The 23,930-nt window shown below is 39.0% G+C and overlaps 1 protein-coding gene across 2 annotated transcripts in view; it reads right to left on the reverse strand.

The window, feature by feature from the left end:
- Window positions 1–23,930, reverse strand: part of CLEC16A (C-type lectin domain containing 16A) — a 1,483,716-nt gene that overhangs the window by 53,055 nt on the left and 1,406,731 nt on the right. The window contains exon 23 of one of the 2 annotated variants that reach the window (XM_082262146.1): window positions 19,653–19,748. In XM_082262146.1, coding sequence (XP_082118272.1) covers window positions 19,653–19,748 — 96 coding nt within the window. Of the gene's footprint in view, window positions 1–19,644; window positions 19,753–23,930 lie in introns of those variants that run through there. The other variant, XM_082262145.1, reaches the window with a different exon arrangement.

A 23,930-nucleotide genomic window follows, 5' to 3' on the forward strand; every position in this document is an offset into this window, starting at 1 on the left:
CACTAACCATAGGATCCATGCTGGGGAATGGTGCTTTTTCCTCCGTTGTTTCTTCCTCTTTTCTTTACTCAAAATATTTGCTACTTGATATTTTAATACACACTAACCTCCTTCACCCTCGACATGTTTTGTGTCAATAGGGACCAAGTGCTGGATACGCCCAGCACTATACATATTTGGAGATATCCCTACTCTATTCCAACTCTACAGGTAGCTATTATTATTATTATATTTATACTATACATACTTTCTTTATCTCTCATCTTATATCCCACCATGAGTACATTCTCATATTTTTATTTTATTTTTTCTTCTCTCTCTCTCTCTCTTTTTTTCATTCACCCCAGACGACCTGTGTTTTTGACCCCGTTTTGGAGATCCTCGTGGGAATTTTTGATCGGGGGGCTCTTTCACTGTCACATGTGAAGTTACTACCTATTTATACTTTAATCTGGTTTATAACCATCTAACTTCCCTTTTGAAGCCCGTACATATACATTATTTCAGGTCTATCTATATAGACCCAGCCAATTTGGCACATATTACTTGCGGTCAAAGATACCTGAAGGTTTTTTCTTAACCCGTTAAGATCCATTCACTTGGTCCTCCGTCCTGGAATCTACAGAGTTTCTGCATATCTGGTATGTAGCCATAGAGGTACCTTTGTTCCTCTCTACATCTAAATACAACAAACACTGTGTAAAATCTGTTATTGCATGTACTAATTATTTTATTGTTAAACATATTGAAATTTAACTCCATGTTTACTATGTTTATCATACTGATTGTTACCTTTCATGCTTCCAGTCTGAGCTCTGGTGTTTCCTGGACTATCGAGAAAGGCAATTTGACCGAAACGCGTCTAGTCCGGTGCAGACATCTCAGACTCTCTCGGTTCCAAGACGTAGTTATGACCATGTTTTTATGATACATGTTATTTTTGTCTTTGTCAATCCATTTTTTGTAACATTTGTAATAAAATTTATTTACTTTCATACTCAAGTCCTGGTTCTTGCCGTTTAAAGTCCCACTCCTCAGGGTTTTTTTACTGTTCAATATTCACTAGGGATGTTGGCAAGACTCCAGGTTAAAACACAGACTCCGAATTAATCTTTTCCGATTATTAGGGTGGCAAATACCCACTTCCCCGCCATATTCGCTCTCTGTGTTTTTATACTTGACTATTGTTCATGCTATAGTGCACAATATTTTTAGTGCAATCATTAGAGTTATCTATCTCAAACGATATTGTCTACTATTAGATAAGTTTATCTTATCGTGTGCTCGTCTATCCGAAGTACCCAGGGCCCTGGACGCCCCCCCCAATTTCTGGTTTCACTGGGGGGACCTCCACGGCCCAGGGTCTATTAGGGTGATGTGATAAAAACCTTCATTCCCTTTCCCTTATCGAATTATCATTCTCCACTTCAGTTCTAGGCAAACACACACCTTATCTTTTCCTGTTTCTTATCTCGTTTATGCAGCTCCATTGTTGGGGGTGATCATAAATGGGCTAGGCATCGTTACAAGCAATCCTCTCTATCATTCCATATTAGTCGATTTTGTCTTGACCAGCAGCTTAATCTACATATCCAACATTAGACCTCCTCAGTGGTATATACCAACAGTTGTCCCCACATTCTAGGGCACCTCTTGATCCTTGATATTGACACCACCCACACATTGGACCCATAGCCCACCATATCTAAACACCTCTGCAATAATTTGTTTTTCTAATCATTCACTTGACCTCTAAATATACATCATGTTTAGAGGTACAGGTTTTGATAATCTCCTCCTATCTTATAGAGAACACAGCAAAAAAGAAGCTCAGGACACAAAAATTTAATCTCTGATTTTTGATTTAAAAAAAAGCGGTAGAAAAGAAAACCAACCTATACCTTCACATTGACAACTTTGAAACATATAATAGAGAAAATCTTAACCCTTTGGGCCTAAGAGTCCAAATCTTTCCAACTATTGAGGATCTCGATGAAATTTTCAAATCCAAATGGGAGGCAAATCTACAATTATGTTCAAAAAATATGATGTGCCTTCTCATTGAAGAATATCATAAACGGATCAAAGGACTAGACCTGGTCATCGAGAAACTTTATGAAAAACTAGAAACACACTTAGATACTCCCAAATTCATAAATCTAGAGAACAACATTAAAAATCAACTAGACAAAAATATCAAACTTAACATCAATAAAAAGGAGCAGAAGCTCTGTAGAGATAGAATAGCCTTTCGCGACAAAAAGGCTTACAAATGGCATCAACGACAAACACAATCCCGCCCTAAAAGACGTGATCTAACCAGAGCCGACTACAATCTAGGTTCGAATTCATCTATAAATTCCTCACTTTCTTCATCATCATTACCAAACCATAATAGGGGCAAACAAGTCAAAACAAAAAGATCCTTTGCCCAAGATGACAATACAAATGCGAGCAAACGCCCTCCAACTCCCTCAGGGCCCCTACCCTTATCTAATCCAGCATCAGATACACGACGTTTAGCCCACATCAACCTGCCAGTTAAGAACACACTAGAAACCAAACACATAGCTATCACAGACACTACTCATGCCATGGCGGCGGACAACACGGAGTTTGAAGATCTCTCATGAAACTCCGCCATGCCTAATCATCATACTGACACACCTTCCAGAGATGATAGCGATATCATCAACCTTTCAGATTACATACTTTCACCAGCCCAAACATCTTTGTTGCGAAAAGGTCTTTCCTTTTGCCCCACCACTGACATTGATAAATTCACCTTCAAAAAAGATTTAAACTTATTTGCCCGAAAAATCCTTTTAACAGTCAACATGCTCAGAAATACAACCCTAAGTTACTACAACCAAAAACAAAAAAATTAGAAGCGGAAGCATTAGATACACTAATCGCCCTATTAGAGGAACAAGACGGACTCGACCTAATAGATAGGATTGACCTGGACTCACTACTAAATTAACATCCCCAATCGGGTTCACCAACTCGTTTTCAAAAAAAGTCGGACAAATTCCCTGCTTTAAATAACAATACCAACCTGGCAGCCTTTGTCATGTTGGTATCTCAAGAAATTGAGAAAATCAAACTTTCCCCACAGACCCGAGCCTCTAATCTTAGCTCGGAAGAAAATCAGGCCCTTACCGCTCTCATAAAACAACTACAATTGACCATCAAGCCCTCCGATAAGGGGGGCAATATTGTCATTATGCATAATCAACAATATGCCAATATGTGCTGGAAGATTCTGAATAACTCCAATTGGTATCAAAAAATATCTAGAGTTACCATTGATAAATATTTTGCAGAATTCTATGCTATTGTAGACGATGGATATTTAACAGGCTGTATAGACAAAACTACCTGGGATTATCTCAGAATCAAATTTCCTATCATTCCCACGTTCTACAGCCTGCCCAAAGTCCACAAAAACAAAAACGACCCCCCAGGACGACCCATCGTCTCGGGTAGGGGAAGTATATCAGAGAACTTAAGTAGATATGTGGACAGCAAATTGTACCCATTTGTACAAACTCTCCCTTCCTTCGTAAAGGACACCATACATCTTTTACAGCTTCTGGAGGGCATGTCGATTCCTGCGGATGCCCTGCTGGTGGCCATCGATGTAGAAGCACTATACAGCTCCATCCCCCACCAGCAGGGCATCCGCACGGTCGCACATGCCCTTATACAATCCAATTTGGATCCCCCAGCCACACAAAAATTCATTCTACAATCACTTGAATACATTCTTACTCGTAATGTATTCTCATTTGATGGTTCCCATTTCCTCCAGGTACAGGGCGTTGCGATGGGGACATGCTGTGCCCCATCGTACGCCAACCTGTACCTGGGGGAATGGGAACGCTCTTTCCTCTTGAAGGAACGTTATTCGGAGTATACCCAGCACATATTGGCCTGGCATAGGTACATCGACGATGTCCTCATCTTCTGGACAGGAAGTAAGGAATTACTTCTGGACTGTGTTCACTCCATGAACAAGAATAATTTCAATCTTACCTTTACTCTAAACTACAATAGTGATTCTATTGATTTCCTTGACATCACAATCAATAAAAATCAACAAGGCAATATCACGACTACTCTATTCAGAAAACCCACCGCCGCTAATACGGTACTCTACGCTACAAGCGCATATCCAGTTCCACTAATAAGGTCTATCCCTTATGGGCAATATTTGCGCCTCAGGCTCAACTGCTCCGAAGACTCCATTTTTAAATTGGAAGCTGATAAACTCAGAACAAGATTGACTATCAGGGGCTATACACAAACCTGCCTCAAAAAGGCATATCGCAGGGCCAGATCCCAACAAAGACAAGATCTCATTTTCAAAAAATCAATTAAAACCTCACGTAACAGCAATCAGATTCAGCATCAGGCACGCATTATAACACCATATACGAAACAACATGATAGAGTCTACAACATTCTTAACAAATACTGGCACTTACTCACATGTGACCCACATCTCAACCCTTTCGTTACTGACAAACCTGCGATAACTTACCGCAAGGCTAGATCACTCAAGGATAAGTTAGTTAAAAGCGAATATACTGGCGAATCCTTGTAAACGCTTAGGGACGTTTAAGTGTGGGGGGTGCAATGTATGCCAATACATTTGCACTGACCCCAATATACTCCTTCCAAATGGGGCACCTTACAGACCCTTACATTTTTCCAATTGTCAAATGATAGGAGTAGTTTATCTCCTCCTCTGCTGCTGTGGGTGCTTCTACGTCGGGAAGACAAAAAATGAATTTCATAAACGAGCTCAACGACATGTTACATGTATGCGTCAACGCAACCCTGATCTCCCTCTAGGGAGACATGTCTTAAATACACATAGTGGTATTTTTCCACGCTTTTCTTTTGTCATCCTTGACCGAGTGCACCCCAGCAGCAGAGGAGGCGACTGGGATAAAACCCTTTTACAAAGGGAATCCAGATGGATCCATAACCTTAGGGCCACCATTCCACCAGGACTCAATGACAGCATCAGTTTTAAGCCCTTCCTTGAGGGCTTTTCATCAGGGGGCTGGGAACCATGACACAAGTCCTCTAGCATTAAGCTCAGTGACAGAACGAGGTACCATACTGAAATGGAATACTCACTTTATTCCAAAGTCACCCAAATATACGCCTTCAATAAATTTTCCATATAATACACATCAAATTAATTACCATATTCCAATTATATTGTTAATATTCCTAATGCTAATTTCCAATATTGTATTTAATCCACATCTTGTGGGACATAATTCTTTTTTCCTTTTCATTTCCATACAGCACTTGCCTCCACAAATATTTGATGATACTCATCATTTGATGGACAATTTGCGGTAGACAACACAATCAGTTAGTCCCCTGACAATCTTACATGGTCCCATTCTGTCTGAGCCTTAAGATCTAAAAATTTGATGAATATATGCATTTTTGATGCTTGTTTAGTCTTAGCTTATTTGCATTTTTTTTCCCTTTCTCTCCTCTTCGTATCATGCACATTGTATGCCATATCATGTATGTGTTATCGTTTACATGCCCAATTTTGCCTTGATCTGTACCCTTTTGCTCTTTGTCTAATAGAATGATCCATCAGGTACTTTGTACAAATTGCCTTTTATTTACAGAATCTATTCCTTTTATGTAAACACAGAGTTCGATGTCCTCCCATTGCCCCGCCCCCTTAGGTGTAGCTCCGCATTATTTACAGAGTGACGCTCACCCGACCTCACTTCCCCCCGGCGCACAAAGGGGCGGTATCTGCCCCACTACAGGTCACCTGATCCCGCCATTGGGCGGAGTAACGGGTCCGGATGTTGTGTGCCGGCGTGCCCGGAACGCACATCGCGGCCAACCCATCGTGGGCGGCGCTTGTGCGTTCCGGACACGGGGGACCTCCATTGGTCCACACAGGCCCTGGGAGGAGCCGCGATGCAGGCCCCGGCGCATGCGCCGGCGTACTTAATGGCGTGCGACGCTCTATTCAGAGCGCACCGCCATTATTCAACCGAACAGGGCTGAAAAGGTAAGTTTCTTCCTTTCCACCGGACACCTTTATCTATTTTTAGACACCCGTACTCGCTATGGATACTTTCCATCACCTGCTCCCAGATTTGGGGACGTTTTGGATATACAACTGTACGACCACCTTTTTCACCTGGTGTCCTCCCTTTACTTGCCTTGTACCTGCTCCAATATTCCTCCTCACCACAATATTTTCTTTTCTTTCATCTGGATACGTATGGTTCTCACTAACCACAGGATCCATGCTGGGGAATGGTGCTTTTTCCTCCGTTGTTTCTTCCTCTTTCCTTTACTCAAATTATTTGCTACTTGATATTTTAATACACACTAACCTCCTTCACCCTCGACATGTTTTGTGTCAATAGGGACCAAGTGCTGGATACGCCCAGCACTTTACATATTTGGAGATATCCCTACTCTATTCCAACTCTACAGGTAGCTATTATTATTATTATATTTATACTATACATACTTTCTTTATCTCTCATCTTATATCCCACCATGAGTACATTCTCATATTTTTATTTTATTTTTTCTTCTCTCTCTCTCTCTTTTTTTCATTCACCCCAGACGACCTGTGTTTTTGACCCCGTTTTGGAGATCCTCGTGGGAATTTTTGATCGGGGGGCTCTTTCACTGTCACCTGTGAAGTTACTACCTATTTATACTTTAATCTGGTTTATAACCATCTAACTTCCCTTTTGAAGCCCGTACATATACATTATTTCAGGTCTATCTATATAGACCCAGCCAATTTGGCACATATTACTTGCGGTCAAAGATACCTGAAGGTTTTTTTTTAACCCGTTAAGATCCATTCACTTGGTCCTCCGTCCTGGAATCTACAGAGTTTCTGCATATCTGGTATGTAGCCATAGAGGTACCTTTGTTCCTCTCTACATCTAAATACAACAAACACTGTGTAAAATCTGTTATTGCATGTACTTATTATTTTATTGTTAAACATATTGAAATTTAACTCCATGTTTACTATGTTTATCATACTGATTGTTACCTTTCATGCTTCCAGTCTGAGCTCTGGTGTTTCCTGGACTATCGAGAAAGGCAATTTGACCGAAGCGCGTCTAGTCCGGTCCAGACATCTCAGACTCTCTCGGTTCCAAGACGTAGTTATGACCATGTTTTTATGATACATGTTATTTTTGTCTTTGTCAATCCATTTTTTGTAACATTTGTAATAAAATTTATTTACTTTCATACTCAAGTCCTGGTTCTTGCCGTTTAAAGTCCCACTCCTCAGGGGTTTTTTACTGTTCAATATTCACTAGGGATGTTGGCAAGACTCCAGGTTAAAACACAGACTCCGAATTAATCTTTTCCTCATACTGACAGAAAAACACAGAATTGTTGACATTGTTGCAGATTTATTAAAAAAGAAAAACTGAAATATCACATGGTCCTAAGTATTCAGACCCTTTGCTGTGACACTCATATATTTAACTCAGGTGCTTTCCATTTCTTCTGATCGTCCTTGAGATGGTTCTACACGTTCATTTGAGTCCAGCTGTGTTTGATTATACTGATTGGACTTGATTAGGAAAGCCACACACCTGTCTATATAAGACCTTCCAGATCACAATGCATGTCAGAGCAAATGAGAATCATGAGGTCAAAGGAACTGCCTGAAGAGCTCAGAGACAGAATTGTGGCAAGGCACAGATCTGGCTAAGGTTACAAAAAGATTTCTGCTGCACTTAAGGTTCCTAAGAGCACAGTGGCCTCCATAATCCTCAAATGGAAGACGTTTGGGATGACCAGAACCCTTCCTAGAGCTGGCCGTCCGGCCAAACTGAGCTATCGGGGGAGAAGAGCCTTGGTGAGAGAGGTAAAGAAGAACCCAAAGATCACTGTGGCTGAGCTCCAGAGATGCAGTCAGGAGATGGGAGAAAGTTGTAGAAAGTCAACCTCACTGCAGCCCTCCACCAGTCGGGGCTTTATGGCAGAGTGGCCCGACGGAAGCCTCTCCTCAGTGTAAGACACATGAAAGCCCGCATGGAGTTTGCTAAAAAACACCTGAAGGACTCCAAGATGGTGAGAAATAAGATTCTCTGGTCTGATGAGACCAAAATAGAACTTTTTGGCCTTAATTCAAAGCGGTATGTGTGGAGAAAAACAGGCACTGCTCATCACCTGTGCAATACAGTCCCAACAGTGAAGCATGGTGGTGGCAGCATCATGCTGTGGGGGTGTTTTCAGCTGCAGGGACAGGACGACTGGTTGCAATCGAGGGAAAGATGAATGCGGCCAAGTACAGGGATATCCTGGACAAAAACCTTCTCCAGAGTGCTCTGGACCTCAGACTGGGCCGAAGGTTTACCTTCCAACAAGACAATGACCCTAAGCACACAGCTAAAATAACGAAGGAGTGGCTTCACAACAACTCCGTGACTGTTCTTGAATTGCCCAGCCAGAGCCCTGACTTAAACCCGATTGAGCATCTCTGGAGAGACCTAAAAATGGCCGTCCACCAACGTTTACCATCCAACCTGACAGAACTGGAGAGGATCTGCAAGGAGGAATGGCAGAGGATCCCCAAATCCAGGTGTGAAAGACTTGTTGCATCTTTCCCAAAAAGACTCCTGGCTGTATTAGATCAAAAGGGGGCTTCTATTAAATACTGAGCAAAGGGTCTGAATACTTAGGACCATGTGATATTTCAGTTTTTCTTTTTTAATAAATCTGCAACAATGTCAACAATTCTGTGTTTTTCTGTCAGTATGGGGTGCTATGTGTACATTCATGAGGAAGAAGAATGAACTTAAATGATTTTAGCAAATGGCTGCAATATAACAAAGAGTGAAAAATTTAAGGGGGTCTGAATACTTTCCGTACCCACTGTATATAAAGCCAGCCGGACTATTGCATCATATGATCAAAATCGTAAAACCAAATACGTGCCTGTCTTCAATCCAAGAGTCTAAAACCAAAAAATCTTAAAACACAGCCAAATTATCGCATCACGCGATCCAAATCGCAGGATTATATGTATGTGTGTGTGTCTTCAATAAAAAACCAATCTAATGATCACTAATCCATCCAAAAACAAATAATATCAAAAATGGTAGGTAAATATGTATAGGTGGTGAATTATATAAAAAACATATCAAAAATGTATAAAATCGAATAATAAATAACTGTGAGAACAAACAATAATTCATATATAAAGTGCAGATAAATGTTGAAAATCCGTAATGGGGGAAATTTTTCTTAAATCTTCCCTCTCAATGAGAATAAATATCAATAAATAGGTATATAACTGAATATACTATATACTGAATAAATTAATAAATAGATAAATAAATATAGTCCTTGTGCAGTTATAAAAAGTCCTTGTGCAATGATTTAAATAACTGTTAGTGATCAAGTGAAGTTCATATGTGCACATAAAATGAAGTGACAATTGGTGATATTCTCTTTTAAAAACAATTGTGAAATTCCGGTGATGTGATCCGAAGTGAGCAGGAACAATTTAAGTGCAATGGCCGCTCACCTCACTGCACCATTACAGGTGCTTTAGCTGATATATGACCCTAGAATAGGGGTGCTGGATTTCTTTAGTGGCTTGTAATCCACTATTGGAAATTAAGATATCTCTGACATCCACTGCTTACTCGATTTTCACCTTTCCCATGAACGCTCCAAAGATCCCAGTAAGCTCAAAAAAATATATTGATACCCATAGTGAAGTATGTCTTAAAATCACTTTATTTAAAAAAAAAAAAACAGGGAAACACTCACATTTACAATGAAGGTAACAGGCAGCCGCACTGTAGCGGTATGAATCCTCTGGGTACTACCGGCTACGGCCGTGAACCAGAAGTCGACGTCACCAGATGCCTCCCGACGCGTTGCGTCACAGACCACGTGACTTTCTCAAGGGATGGGCTAAGGGTGACGGTCTCCGCCTTATGTAGCGCAGAAGTAACCATGGATATTATCTAAACAAGATCATTAACCCTTCAATCATTATGCTATTCATTATGTCTCATAGCGGATCGTAGCTCCTCTTACTATAGCGTTCCTCTTTGGCACCATCTTGTGGTTATTTTGCAGATTTACCACTGTATATTAAATATCATAATCTGTCTCACAAATTGGAACTATAAAGTAACACCATAAAGAATAATATCCATAAATTATCATATACTGTATTTTCTGGCGTATAAGACTACTTTTGAACCTCAAAAAAATCCCCCAAAAATGGGAGGTCGTCTTATACGCCGAGTATAATATCTCCAAGGTAACCTAAGTATAAGTATTACCGGTAGATCATGTAATAGGGGGGTCGTCTTATACGCCGGAAAATACGGTAAATTAATTTGCATAGTAGATGTTATAAATTCATATTAAAAAGCCTAAACATAAAATAAAATCCGTATCTATTTGTATAATTAATATAAAATTAATATTGAGAGCCCGGGTGACTACTATCAGTGTATGTGCCAGGGGTAGGGAATAGTCTATTTTTAATGTAAAATTAGCTAAAAGGGAACCAAGAAATGTTATATAAAATGTGAACGTACCCGTACCCACTGTATATAAAGCCAGCCGGACTATTGCATCATATGATCAAAATCGTAAAACCAAATACGTGCCTGTCTTCAATCCAAGAGTCTAAAACCAAAAAATCTTAAAACACAGCCAAATTATCGCATCACGCGATCCAAATCGCAGGATTATATGTATGTGTGTGTGTCTTCAATAAAAAACCAATCTAATGATCACTAATCCATCCAAAAACAAATAATATCAAAAATGGTAGGTAAATATGTATAGGTGGTGAATTATATAAAAAACATATCAAAAATGTATAAAATCGAATAATAAATAACTGTGAGAACAAACAATAATTCATATATAAAGTGCAGATAAATGTTGAAAATCCGTGATGGGGGAAATTTTTCTTAAATCTTCCCTCTCAATGAGAATAAATATCAATAAATAGGTATATAACTGAATATACTATATACTGAATAAATTAATAAATAGATAAATAAATATAGTCCTTGTGCAGTTATAAAAAGTCCTTGTGCAATGATTTAAATAACTGTTAGTGATCAAGTGAAGTTCATATGTGCACATAAAATGAAGTGACAATTGGTGATATTCTCTTTTAAAAACAATTGTGAAATTCCGGTGATGTGATCCGAAGTGAGCAGGAACAATTTAAGTGCAATGGCCGCTCACCTCACTGCACCATTACAGGTGCTTTAGCTGATATATGACCCTAGAATAGGGGTGCTGGATTTCTTTAGTGGCTTGTAATCCACTATTGGAAATTAAGATATCTCTGACATCCACTGCTTACTCGATTTTCACCTTTCCCATGAACGCTCCAAAGATCCCAGTAAGCTCAAAAAAATATATTGATACCCATAGTGAAGTATGTCTTAAAATCACTTTATTTAAAAAAAAAAAACAGGGAAACACTCACATTTACAATGAAGGTAACAGGCAGCCGCACTGTAGCGGTATGAATCCTCTGGGTACTACCGGCTACGGCCGTGAACCAGAAGTCGACGTCACCAGATGCCTCCCGACGCGTTGCGTCACAGACCACGTGACTTTCTCAAGGGATGGGCTAAGGGTGACGGTCTCCGCCTTATGTAGCGCAGAAGTAACCATGGATATTATCTAAACAAGATCATTAACCCTTCAATCATTATGCTATTCATTATGTCTCATAGCGGATCGTAGCTCCTCTTACTATAGCGTTCCTCTTTGGCACCATCTTGTGGTTATTTTGCAGATTTACCACTGTATATTAAATATCATAATCTGTCTCACAAATTGGAACTATAAAGTAACACCATAAAGAATAATATCCATAAATTATCATATACTGTATTTTCTGGCGTATAAGACTACTTTTGAACCTCAAAAAAATCCCCCAAAAATGGGAGGTCGTCTTATACGCCGAGTATAATATCTCCAAGGTAACCTAAGTATAAGTATTACCGGTAGATCATGTAATAGGGGGGTCGTCTTATACGCCGGAAAATACGGTAAATGAATTTGCATAGTAGATGTTATAAATTCATATTAAAAAGCCTAAACATAAAATAAAATCCGTATCTATTTGTATAATTAATATAAAATTAATATTGAGAGCCCGGGTGACTACTATCAGTGTATGTGCCAGGGGTAGGGAATAGTCTATTTTTAATGTAAAATTAGCTAAAAGGGAACCAAGAAATGTTATATAAAATGTGAACCGAGAATAAATAAGATAAATATCCATCTCTACATGTATTTGTATAGGAATTTCACCATCTGTAATACACCAACAGCTTATCTGAAGTTCCTCTCATTCGGATACCCAAGTGACAGCGCACACATCACCTCTTTTTTCTTTCGCATATTGACTCATTATCACATATATTTGTGCAGCAGTCATGGAAGTATTTGAATATATAGAGAGGAGATCAGTTAATATAGCGGACATTTTTTTCAACTAAAGAGAATAAAGAAACTAAACATACAGGAGACATAGAAAGTAGTTTTAGAAGAATGAAACATCTCATGGAGAAAAATGAATTCATGGTGGGACATTGTCACCCATGAAAAGTATATAAAAGAGAAAATAGTTCCAAGGAGATTAAGGTGGGATGTACCCTTCAGCGATGGTCTGATGGATAAAGATTCCATAGATGAATGGTTTAATTTCTTTAATAATCAAGGTTTGGAATTGTTACACTTCTTAATAAAAAGAAAGCAGAAGAAAATTAGAACCATAGAAGAACAATTAAAAACTTTAAAAAATTCAGTGGAACCATTAAAAGAAACAGCAGAATTTATGTCCTTATCAGGGCAATTAAATAGAGATATGGAACATAAAGATAAGGAAGTTTCAGAAAGAAAGAAAAGAAAGTACACAAGAGATTTGAATGACTATAAAGATGATACAGTCTTCAAATGGCAAACCACCAATATTGTATCTTCTACATATACGACACCGGAAAAGAATCCACATATATACACTCCAAAGAGAGAAACAAAAAATGATTACTATAAAGAACCTCCCACTGCTACTTCACCGAGAAGATATCACAATACAACAACCCCCAGAGAAACCAATCAGTACCAATATAATCAAAAGACACCATTCTGGAAAAATAGACCTTACCAGAATCAGTGGAAAAAACCACACTGGAAAAATGGAGGACAATACACACAACCGTATAGAGGATATCATCAACAAGATCAAAGAACCCCATACCATCAAAATACATATCCTCAACAGTACAACCAAGAAAGAAGGAGGAGTCCAGTAAGGAACTATCAACAATACCAAAATGGCGATCATAATCAATATCATAACCAAGAAAGAAGGAGAAGTCCGGAAAGAAATTACCAACAACAACAAAATGATTATTATAATCAAGAAAGAAGAAGGAGCCCAGAAAGAAATGATCAATATTATCCACAGAAAGAGAGAAGGAGGAGCCCAGGTAGAAACAATCAGTACCAAGAAAGGAGGAGGAGCCCACAGAGAAATTATTATCAAAACAAAAGAAGTCCTGTAAGCAGACTTGTATAAAGTACTCGAAATTTCTACTTGAGTAAAAGTACAAGTGCTCGATCAAAAAATTACTTGAGTAGAAGTGGAAGTGCTCGCAGAAAAAGTTACTTAAGTAGAAGTACTAAAGTATTCAACATTTTTTATACTTAAGTATTGCAAGTAGTTTTTTCAAAAAATTTGCTACTTAAGTACTAAAAGTAAAAAGTACCAGTAGTTTTGAAAAAAAATTTCTACTCAAGTACTGAAAGTAGAAGTACAAGTACTGTGTTATGTAGTTATTAAAGAAATAAGTCAAAAGTTTGAACATCATATTGTTTTTATTATTTCAAATGATTTATTCAAATGATTAACATGTGTTTGTTAGTAGTTTCTTGATGCACTTTAAGCGCTGTAGCACCATTTATTTGTTTGTTTCATATTTTCTTTTTATTGGAAAGATTTGGTATAGCAGCTTTTATTATACACAGCCTTTATTTTCGTATGCGCTGATTTACAAATAACATTATACACATTTTTTTGAGCTTTATGCAACCTGCCATCTAGTGTTCTGGCAGTGGTAATTTTTTTAAAAGTAACGAGTAACTATGCAGCACAAAAAAAAAATACTTGAGTAGAAGTATCGAAATCATCGAAAAAATGTAGTGAAGTAAAAGTAGAAGTAGGAGAAAAAAATTCTACTCTAGGAAAGTACAGATACCGCATTTCGGTACTTAAGTACAGTACTTAAGTAGTTCTACTTCGTTACTATACATCTCTGCCTGTAAGGCATAGGACACCACCAAGAAATGATAAGAGAGATGAGAGAAAAGATGGTATTCCTACTCATAATAGATACGAACCTCTCAGGAGAGAGGATGACTGGGATAGGACACCATCGCATCATGAAAGAGAAGAAAATAGGAGAGAGAATCGAAGCCATGACCGATATTTTTTAGGGGGACGTCAACAGAGGTCACGAGAAGAACAGAAGGAGACAATAGGAGAAGAAAAACCCCGCTACCAGAGAGAAGACGAACACCACCCAAAGAGAAGGGAACAAGAAAAAGTCTAGAAAGGAGAGAGGATGCAGAGGAGGGTGGAAAAAACAAAAGAAAAAAAGAGTACAATAGGAGAGGGAATTTTTAATTTAAGCGGAGTAGAACTCACCACACAAGAAAAAAAAAATGTCCTTGATAAGGGCCTGAAATTTGCACTAAAAAAGAACATTAACAAGTTTAATGTTTATGTAGATATTTTAAAATACACTAGGAAATTGAATATAAAAAAATACATGTTATCAAAACCAGGAGTACCTCAGAATCGCAGGCACGAAGAGAGCAATATTTTACATACAGATTTTAGAAACAAATCACTTTTTAACCCAACAAATATTAATACTGACCACAGCGAAGTTTTTAAAAGATTAGTCACAAAAGATATACAAGATTTAAAAGTCAAAAAAATCTGGGATCCAAAAGACATCAAAGATGGAATCAAGCAATTAGAAGAAAGAAAGACTATTGTAATCAGACCAGCAGACAAAGGGGGATCTATAGTAATACAAACGAAAGAAGCATATAATAGTGAAATTCAGAGACAACCATCAGATTCATGCATATATCAGAAGCTATTATCTAATCCCACAAGAGTATATAAAAGAGAACTGGAAAAATTTATCTCACAAGGGAAAAAGAAAAAACTTCTTAATGAAAAAGAAGCAAGATACCCGATACCAGATGCATGTCGTATACCTGTTCTGTACACTTTACCGAAAATCCACAAAATCCCCCGGGAAGGCCTATCGTGAATGGGATAAACTCAGTGAGTTCCAGATTAGGTGAATACATAGACTGGTTCTTGCAACCAGTAGTTAAAAAAACTAAGGCTTACTTAAAAGATACCAAGGATCTTATTGAACATTTAAAGAATTAGCAACTGCGGAAGTGGCGAGCTTGTATACTATACTAAATCACCAAGAAGCAGTAGCAGCCACTAAAAGGGCCCTCAAGGGAATTAGCGATCTAGAATCAAAACAAAGGAAATTTCTTATAAAATGCCTAAAATATGGCCTAGACCATAACTACTTTTGGTTTGATTGAGTATATTACAAACAACAACAGGGCGTAGCCATGGGAGCAAAATATGCACCAAGCGTGGCCAATTTATATATGGCCAAATGGGAGGAATCGGCCATATATCAAAATCGCCCAGAGCAGCTAATAATCTACAAAAGATTCATAGATGATATCATACTTGTTTGGGCTAGAAGTGAAGAAAGTCTAACACTGTTCAAGGAAAAGTTGGCACAGAATGACAAGAATATTTCCCTAACCTGGGAAACCAGTAAAACAAATCTCACCTTTCTGGATCTTGAAATATGGCATGAAAATAATATATTTAAAACTAGAACATTCTTCAAACCTGTAGACCGAAACAGCTATCTACCTCTAAACAGTTGTCATCATATGCCCTGGCTCGACAACAAACTTAAAGGTCAACTTATGCGCATTAGACGCAACATTACAAATTGGAGGATTATGAACAACAAGCTGAAATTCTAAGGTTGAGATTTATAGAAAAAGGATACAAGGATACTTTCATTAAGGAAAAAATTAATGAAGTGAAGAACATTGAGAGATATCTCTTACTAGAAAATAAGAGAAATAAAGAACAAAAAGAAGTATACGATTTAAAAAATAATCCCCTTCTGGTTTTAGATTACAATATGTAATACAAAAAGGTTGAGAAGATAATAAAAAGACATTGGAAGATTTTATTGGCAGATATACATTTTTAGCTGAAGTTTTACCGCCACAACCAAGATTCACCTACAGAAAAGCACCAACACTTCGACAAACAATAGCGAAAAATATCACGGATCCCCCAAAAATCAATAATTTTAATTTTTTTTAACCTAAAAGGTTTTTATCCTTGTAAAAGTTGCTATGCCTGCAAGAGAACATTATTGAATAAGAAGAAACAAGATGAATTCAAATCGTCAAGTACAGGGAAAGTGTATAAAATAAATGATTTTATTTCATGTAGAACTGAAGGGGTGGTCTACATATTAGAATGTTCATGTTCTATTCAATATGTAGTGTGAGGGGACTAGCTCGGTGGCGGGTGTGGATGACCCCTAGGGGGGGTTCGTTACACAAGGAGATAGCCGAGAAGTGGTTGCAAACAACAGTTTGGTTTATTCATGCAATTTTCTTCACCAGACTGCAAGCGTCAAAAACATCCAAAATAAAATAAAACACAAAATAAATCCTTGCCACTGTGGGCGGCTACCTTCTCACACACAGGAACCTATCTAAGGAAGTCTGTCCCCAACCTACTGTTGGGCAGACTTGGCTGATCATACAGCAGACTATCAATATTCCATTTATTATCTCTTCACATAGAGAATGTCCCTTTTCTCTTCACACAGCACATGTTCATTGGACTTTCCTTTCACATAGAAAACATTCATTGGTTTTTCTCTTCACACTCTTCACATAGAAATAGTTCATTTTCTCACCTTGAGAAGTCTTCACCCTTTTTACCCTCCTCAGCGCACATCGCTTCAGGAGGTCTTCCCCATGCTCACACAGCTTCAGGGGGCATTCCTTTTCCCATGCTCACACAGCGTCGGGAGGCACACATCTGACTGTCCTCCTCTCCCCAGCTCACACAGCGTCAGGAGGCAGCAATCAATAGGACTTCCTCTGGACAAATTATAGAGGCCTTAATTTCCTCATTCTGAATAGCTGAATGGTTTTCAACTTCTTTACACCTTCCTGCTGCCTTTGCAGCCGACACCCTATAGTAATTGGTGAATTGTCTAACCCAAGCAGAAGTGTATCTCCTGTCTGTGACAACATCCACAGATTTACCTGACTTCCTGTCACCGTAGGCAGAACTAAAAGACCCCTATGGAAGCGCCTACGGGAACACATACAAAATATCCAAAAAGGTTTCCTGAAACACAGCGTGTCAAAGCATTTTCTGGAAGTACATAATAAAGACCCCTCCTCCCTACGTTTTTGGGGAATTGAAAAATACAGACCCCGTTGGAGAGGGAGCAATAAAATAAAAACACTTAGTCAAGCAGAATCTCAATGGATTTTTGAAATCCAGACACTTTCGCCTCAAGGATTGAATATTGAATTCGATTTAAACTGCTTTATATCTGATTATTAAAATTAGAAGAAATTTAAAAAGAAATATATTTTATTCATATTTATTTAGATTTTAAGCAGTTCATCCAATATGTTTTAGAATTTTAATATGATAATACTGTGGATGAGTTTTTTACCCCCCCCCCCCCCCCGAGTCATACAGTCTCGAATTCAGTAGTTCATTATAAAACATTTGTATCTGGTTATTACATCCTCTCCGAATGAAATATACCCCTTGGCTATTTACCCATACAACAGCATACCTTTGTGGATTTATACATGTAGAGATGGATATTTATCTTACTTATTCTCGGTTCACATTTTATATAACATTCCTTGGTTCCCTTTTAGCTAATTTTACATTCAAAATAGACTATTCCCTACCCCTGGCACATACACTGATAGTAGTCACCTGGGCTCTCAATATTAATTTTATATTAATTATACAAATAAATACGGATTTTATCGGGAGGCATCGGGTGACGTCGACTTCCGGTTCACGGCCGTAGCCGGAAGTACCCAGAGGATTCATACCGCTACAGTGCGGCTGCCTGTTACCTTCATTGTAAATGTGAGTGTGTCCCTGTTTTTTTTTTAAATAAAGTGATTTTAAGACATACTTCACTATGGGTATCAATATATTTTTTTGAGCTTACTGTGATCTTTGGAGCGTTCATGGGAAAGGTGAAAATCGAGTAAGCAGTGGATGTCAGAGATATCTTAATTTCTGATAGTAGATTACAAGCCTACAAGCCACTAAAGAAATCCAGCACCCCTATTCCAGGGTCATATATCAGCTAAAGCGCCTGTAATGGTGCAGTGAGGTGAGCAGCCATTGCACTTAAATTGTTCCTGCTCACTTCGGATCACATCACTGGAATTTCACAATTGTTTTTAAAAGAGAATATCACCAATTGTCACTTGATTTTATGTGCACATATGAACTTCACTTGATCACTAACAGTTATTTAAATCATTGCACAAGGACTTTTTATAACTGCACAAGGACTATATTTATTTATCTATTTATTGATTTATTCACCTATAGAGTTATATACCTATTTATTGATATTTATTCTCATTGAGAGGGAAGATTTAAGAAAAATTTCCCCCATCACGGATTTTCAACATTTATCTGCACTTTATATATGAATTATTGTTTGTTCTCACAGTTATTTATTATTGTTCGATTTTATACATTTTTGATATGTTTTTTATATAATTCACCACCTATACATATTTACCCACCATTTTTGATATTATTTATTTGAAGACAGACACATATTTGGTTTTACGATTTTGATCATATGATGCAATAGTCCGGCTGGCTTTATATATTTTACTCCAATTGGTGTGGGGAACCCTCGGATTAATTAGTCCCAGGCCCACCATTGATATTTTAGTGTGATTGTTCTTATCTTTTTCATATGCTTTTACTCAGGATTTTATTATATGATGTATTGTCAGCTCATTTAGAGCTTTTGAGATTTTTTCCATTAGCGCCGATTCATCTCTTGCTTAATATCTCTGTCAGTATTTGGTGAAAATACCAGAATTGGCTGCTGATGGTGTAGGATTGAATCCTAATCTCATATTTGTATAGGAATTTCACCATCTGTAAAACACCAACAGCTTATCTGGAGTTCCTCTCATTCAGATACCCAAGTGACAGCGCACACATCACCTCTTTTTTCTTTTGCATACGCCCAATATTACATTCCCTTTTAAGTTCTACCCATAGGGATTCTGCCTCCTCCATAGCTCCATTATTAATATCTTCCCTCATATTTACCTGTACACTGTTCTTAATATACAGACATTTCAATGGAGCTTAGTGTAAAAATTATAGATTATTTTGTGAAATGAGCAAAAATGTAATTTGCTATAGTTTATATAGTAAGACTCACTGAGGCAGCTGCCGTTCGAGGGTCTAAACCCAGTGTCCTCCATGACTGTCTGCCTCCGATAGACTAAACACTCGCCGTCTTCCTTTCCTGCCAGACCTTACTAGAGAGAAACACAGTGACAGACCAAAAAAGGAATCAACAATGGAACAAAGAGAGGACAACACACAAAGGAAGAGGCTCAAGGGTTATAGGACACAATAAAACAGTTGCACAGACAGAAACAGCATAGCAAGAACATGATAGTTAAATCTATATAGTAAGACATTGGTTAAGGAGGTAGAGTGATAATAGCATTAATAATAAAACATTTGGGCAAAGTGAACAAAAAAGCTTGCATAGTTTTTGGATAAAAAGTCTGAATTCTGGCATTTATCAAAAAATACATAGATATATCATAGACCACTCTGTCACACTATCTTAGAATCATAGCATATTATCTGATTCTGACATATTAGGGCTGATTTACAAAAAAAAGAAAACTGAGAATGTTCACATAAATTGTGTGAAGATTTACATCAACCATCCAATCGTGTGAAAGAAAATCTATGTTTACTTATTTAGTGTGCACAAGATTGGATACATTCATACAGTTTGAGTAAACATTTTCAACTCCTTTAGTAAGTCAGCCTCATCACAGTACGTAATCTTGAATTCTGGGATAATGAGGCTGAAGTAATAAAAGGGTTTGAAAATGTACACACAACTTTAATTGTGCAGTAATGCGTAAATGAAAAAAGTGAACTGAAATTTTAGCTTAATTTGATGGGATAATTGTAGTAAATCATCACACCATTTATGTAAAGACTCAAATCCTTTAGTAAATCTTCCTCAGTCTCAAAATTCTCAAATTATCAGAAATCATCATTAGTTTAGTTAATATTCCAGAATAATGTTCTGAGATATTTCAGAATGTTGACATTTTATAGAGCTTGAAGATATTATCTCAGAACACCAACCCACAATCTCAGAATTTTGACATATCTCATATGTAGAGTTTATTTTTACTCTTTTTTTTACTTTTTAACAACAGTTTTTCAAACATTTTGACAACTGAAATTTCCTTCATCTCAATAGTTAAAACAATGTTCTAGCTTCAGTTGTACATAAACTAGAGTATCTCTGATCACTGGAGCTTACAACCTAGACCTTTTTCTAGAAATAATTGAGGATATATTTATAAAAACATTATTCAGATTATGAAGAAGCTTTCAAGATACAGCTGCAAGAAAAAGTATGTGAACCCTTTGGAATTTATGGATTTCTGCACAAATTGGTCATAAAATGTGATCTGATCATCATCTACGTCACAACAATAGACAATCACACTCTGCTTAAACTAATAACACACAAAGAATGAAATGTTGCCATGTTTTTATTGAACACACCATTTACACATTCAGTGCAGTTGGAAAAAATGGATTTTTGTAAGATCTTACCGTAAAATCCTTTTCTCTTAAGCTCATTGACAGACGTAGTCTTCTTGATTCTCAAGAGCTGGGTTATGTTGTCTCCGCAGGAGTAGGACTAGGCAGAAAGACAAAACATTCTGGCTCCACCCTAGGGGCAGTCCCTGAGGGTATATCCTCCCTCTCTCTGCTACAGGGAATCAGTTCTGTTTTAAAGCAGTACAGAGAATTTAACCCAACCCAACTCAATGATAGAGGGGCGGGTACTTAGTCTGTCAATGAGCTTAAGAGAAAAGGATTTTACGGTAAGATCTTACAAAAATCCATTTTTCTCTATCGCTCATTGACAGACGTAGTCTTCTTGATTCTCAAGAGCTGGGACATCCAGAAGCAGTGCCACAAAATGAGGGGTGGGATTGACAGAATCAAAATCCAATCTAGAAGGCCCAACCGGAGCCAACCAGAAGTATCAAAGGACTCATCGAGTAAACAGATGAGACCTACCCCACAAATCCTCGAGGTAGACCAACAGTCTCCTCAAACAGTGGCCTGCAGGAACCTTGCAGCCAGAAGAGGCATCTGACGATGCCATCACATAAACCTTATACAATATTGTAAAGGTATGAACCGACTACTAAACAGTCGCCTTGAAAAACCTGAACCACTGACGCCTGCTGGCGGAAGGTCCAGGAAACTCTAAGCGCCCGAGTAGAATGCGCCTTAACAGGGAACGGGGGATCCCGACCCTTAGATAAAATAAGCCTATACCACCGTCTGTCTGATCCATCTAAAGATGGTCGCAGCAGAACAGGCAACCCCTTCTTAGGGCCATCCGTGATCACAAACAGTGAATCCGTCTTACAAATTGAATCCGTAGTATTCAAGTATATCCTGATCGCCCGAACTACATCCAAGGAATGCCATGCAAATTCTCGAGGATGATTGGGCTAAGGACATAGGAAGGACAATACACTGTCCTTAATCAATGAAACTTTGAAACCACCTTAGAAGGAAGGATGGATTCGGATGAAGAACAACCTTATCCCTATGAACCACCAGATCTGGGGAACAACAGGATAATGCAGCCAGTTCTGACACCCTGCGTGCAGAAGTGATAGCCACCAAGAAGACCACCTTCTGGGATAAAGTAAGCAAGGGAATCTCCCTGATATTTCCAAAGGGAGGTGTCTGAAGAACCGACAGCACCAAATTAAGATCCCAGGATGGTAACGGCGCGTGCACTGGCGGAGCCAGGTGTCGCACCCCCTGGATGAAATTCCGCACCAAGGAATGAGTAGACAAAAGCTTCTGAAAGAAGATAGCAAAATGCTGAAACCAGACCCTTGATAACACTCAAGGCCAGCTTCTGCTCAACTCCCTGTTGCAGAAAGCCAATATTCGGACTACCGAATAAAGATGTAGATGGAACCCAAGGGATTCACATCACACAATATAAGACTTCCATGTACGATGATAATCTTTCTGGAAGTCGCTTTCCTTGTTTTAACTAGAGTAGGAATAACTGAAGCTGACAATCCCTTGTCCTTCAGCACCTGGGTCTCAATAACCAGGCCGTTAAAAACCAGCGATCGTAAAGCAGGATGTTAGATCGGTCCCTGAGACAGTAGATCCTTCCTGAGAGGAAGTCTCCACGGGACGTCCGCCATCAGTCTGACCAAGTCGGCGTAACAAGCTCGACGAGGCCAATCCGGAGCTACCAGGATTACTGGAATTCCTTCCTCCTCTATCCTGCGAAGAAGTCTTGGCAGTAACCCAAGAGGAGGGAAGGCATACATTAGCTGGTATTGCCCCCACGGGGCGATCAGTGCGTCTGCGGTTTCTGCTAGAGGATCGCGGGAGCGAGCCACGAATCTCTGAACTTTCCTGTTGAATCGAGATGCCAACAGATCCATATCCGGGGTGCCCCATCGTAGGCACAACTGGTGGAAAACGTCTGGATGGAGGGCCATTCCCCCTGATCCAGAGTCTGACGGCTGAGATAATCTGCCTGCCAATTTTCCACCCCCGGAATGAACACCGCAGAGATTGCTGGAACAAATCGTTCCGCCCAGCGAAGAATGCAAGCCACTTCTTTGGCCGCTCGGACACTCTTGGTGCCCCCCTGGTGATTGACATAAGCCACGGCCGTGGCGTTGTCCGACTGGATCCGAACCGGGCTGCCCTGGAGCTGCTCGGTCCAGTGAATCAGACAAAGTCTGATCGCTCTCAGTTCCAATACATTTATCGGTAACCTGGATTCTTCCGGGGACCAAAGTCCCTGGACAGATAACTGACCGAGAATTCCTCCCCATCCGGATAGACTGGCATCCGTGGTCACTGTCGTCCAATATATTGGCAGAAATGACTTTCCCTGGCTGAGCATCGGAGACCGAAGCCACCAGACCAGAGACTCTCTGGTCTGTTTGCTCAATCGGATCTGATTGTCCAGGGATTCCGGATTCCGATTCCATCTGAGAGGAATCTCTTGCTGAAGAATTCGGGTATGGGACTGGGCAAATGGGACTGCTTCGAAGGAAGCCACCATCAACCCCAGACCCCTCATGCAAGTCCGAAGGGAAGACCAGCTGTTGGTGGACTGCTGATTGAATCTTTCGGAGTTTCCCTACCGGAAGAAAAACTCTTGTCCTGACTGTGTCTAGAATTAGACCCAGATATTCGAGCTTCTGGGTGGGAACCAGAAATGACTTTTGCTGGTTCACCAGCCACCCGAATTCCTGTAAAGAAATCATAGTAATTTCTACGTCTTGTAGCAAGGTCTGAGGAGACTCTGCATGAAGCAGAAGATCGTCTAGGTAACCTAGAATCGATATGCCTCTTTGGCGCAGAAGTGCCAACATTGGGGCCAACACCT

The sequence above is a fragment of the Pelophylax lessonae genome, assembly GCF_965119305.1.
Source record: "Pelophylax lessonae genome assembly, chromosome: 6".
Lineage (NCBI taxonomy): Eukaryota > Metazoa > Chordata > Amphibia > Anura > Ranidae > Pelophylax > Pelophylax lessonae.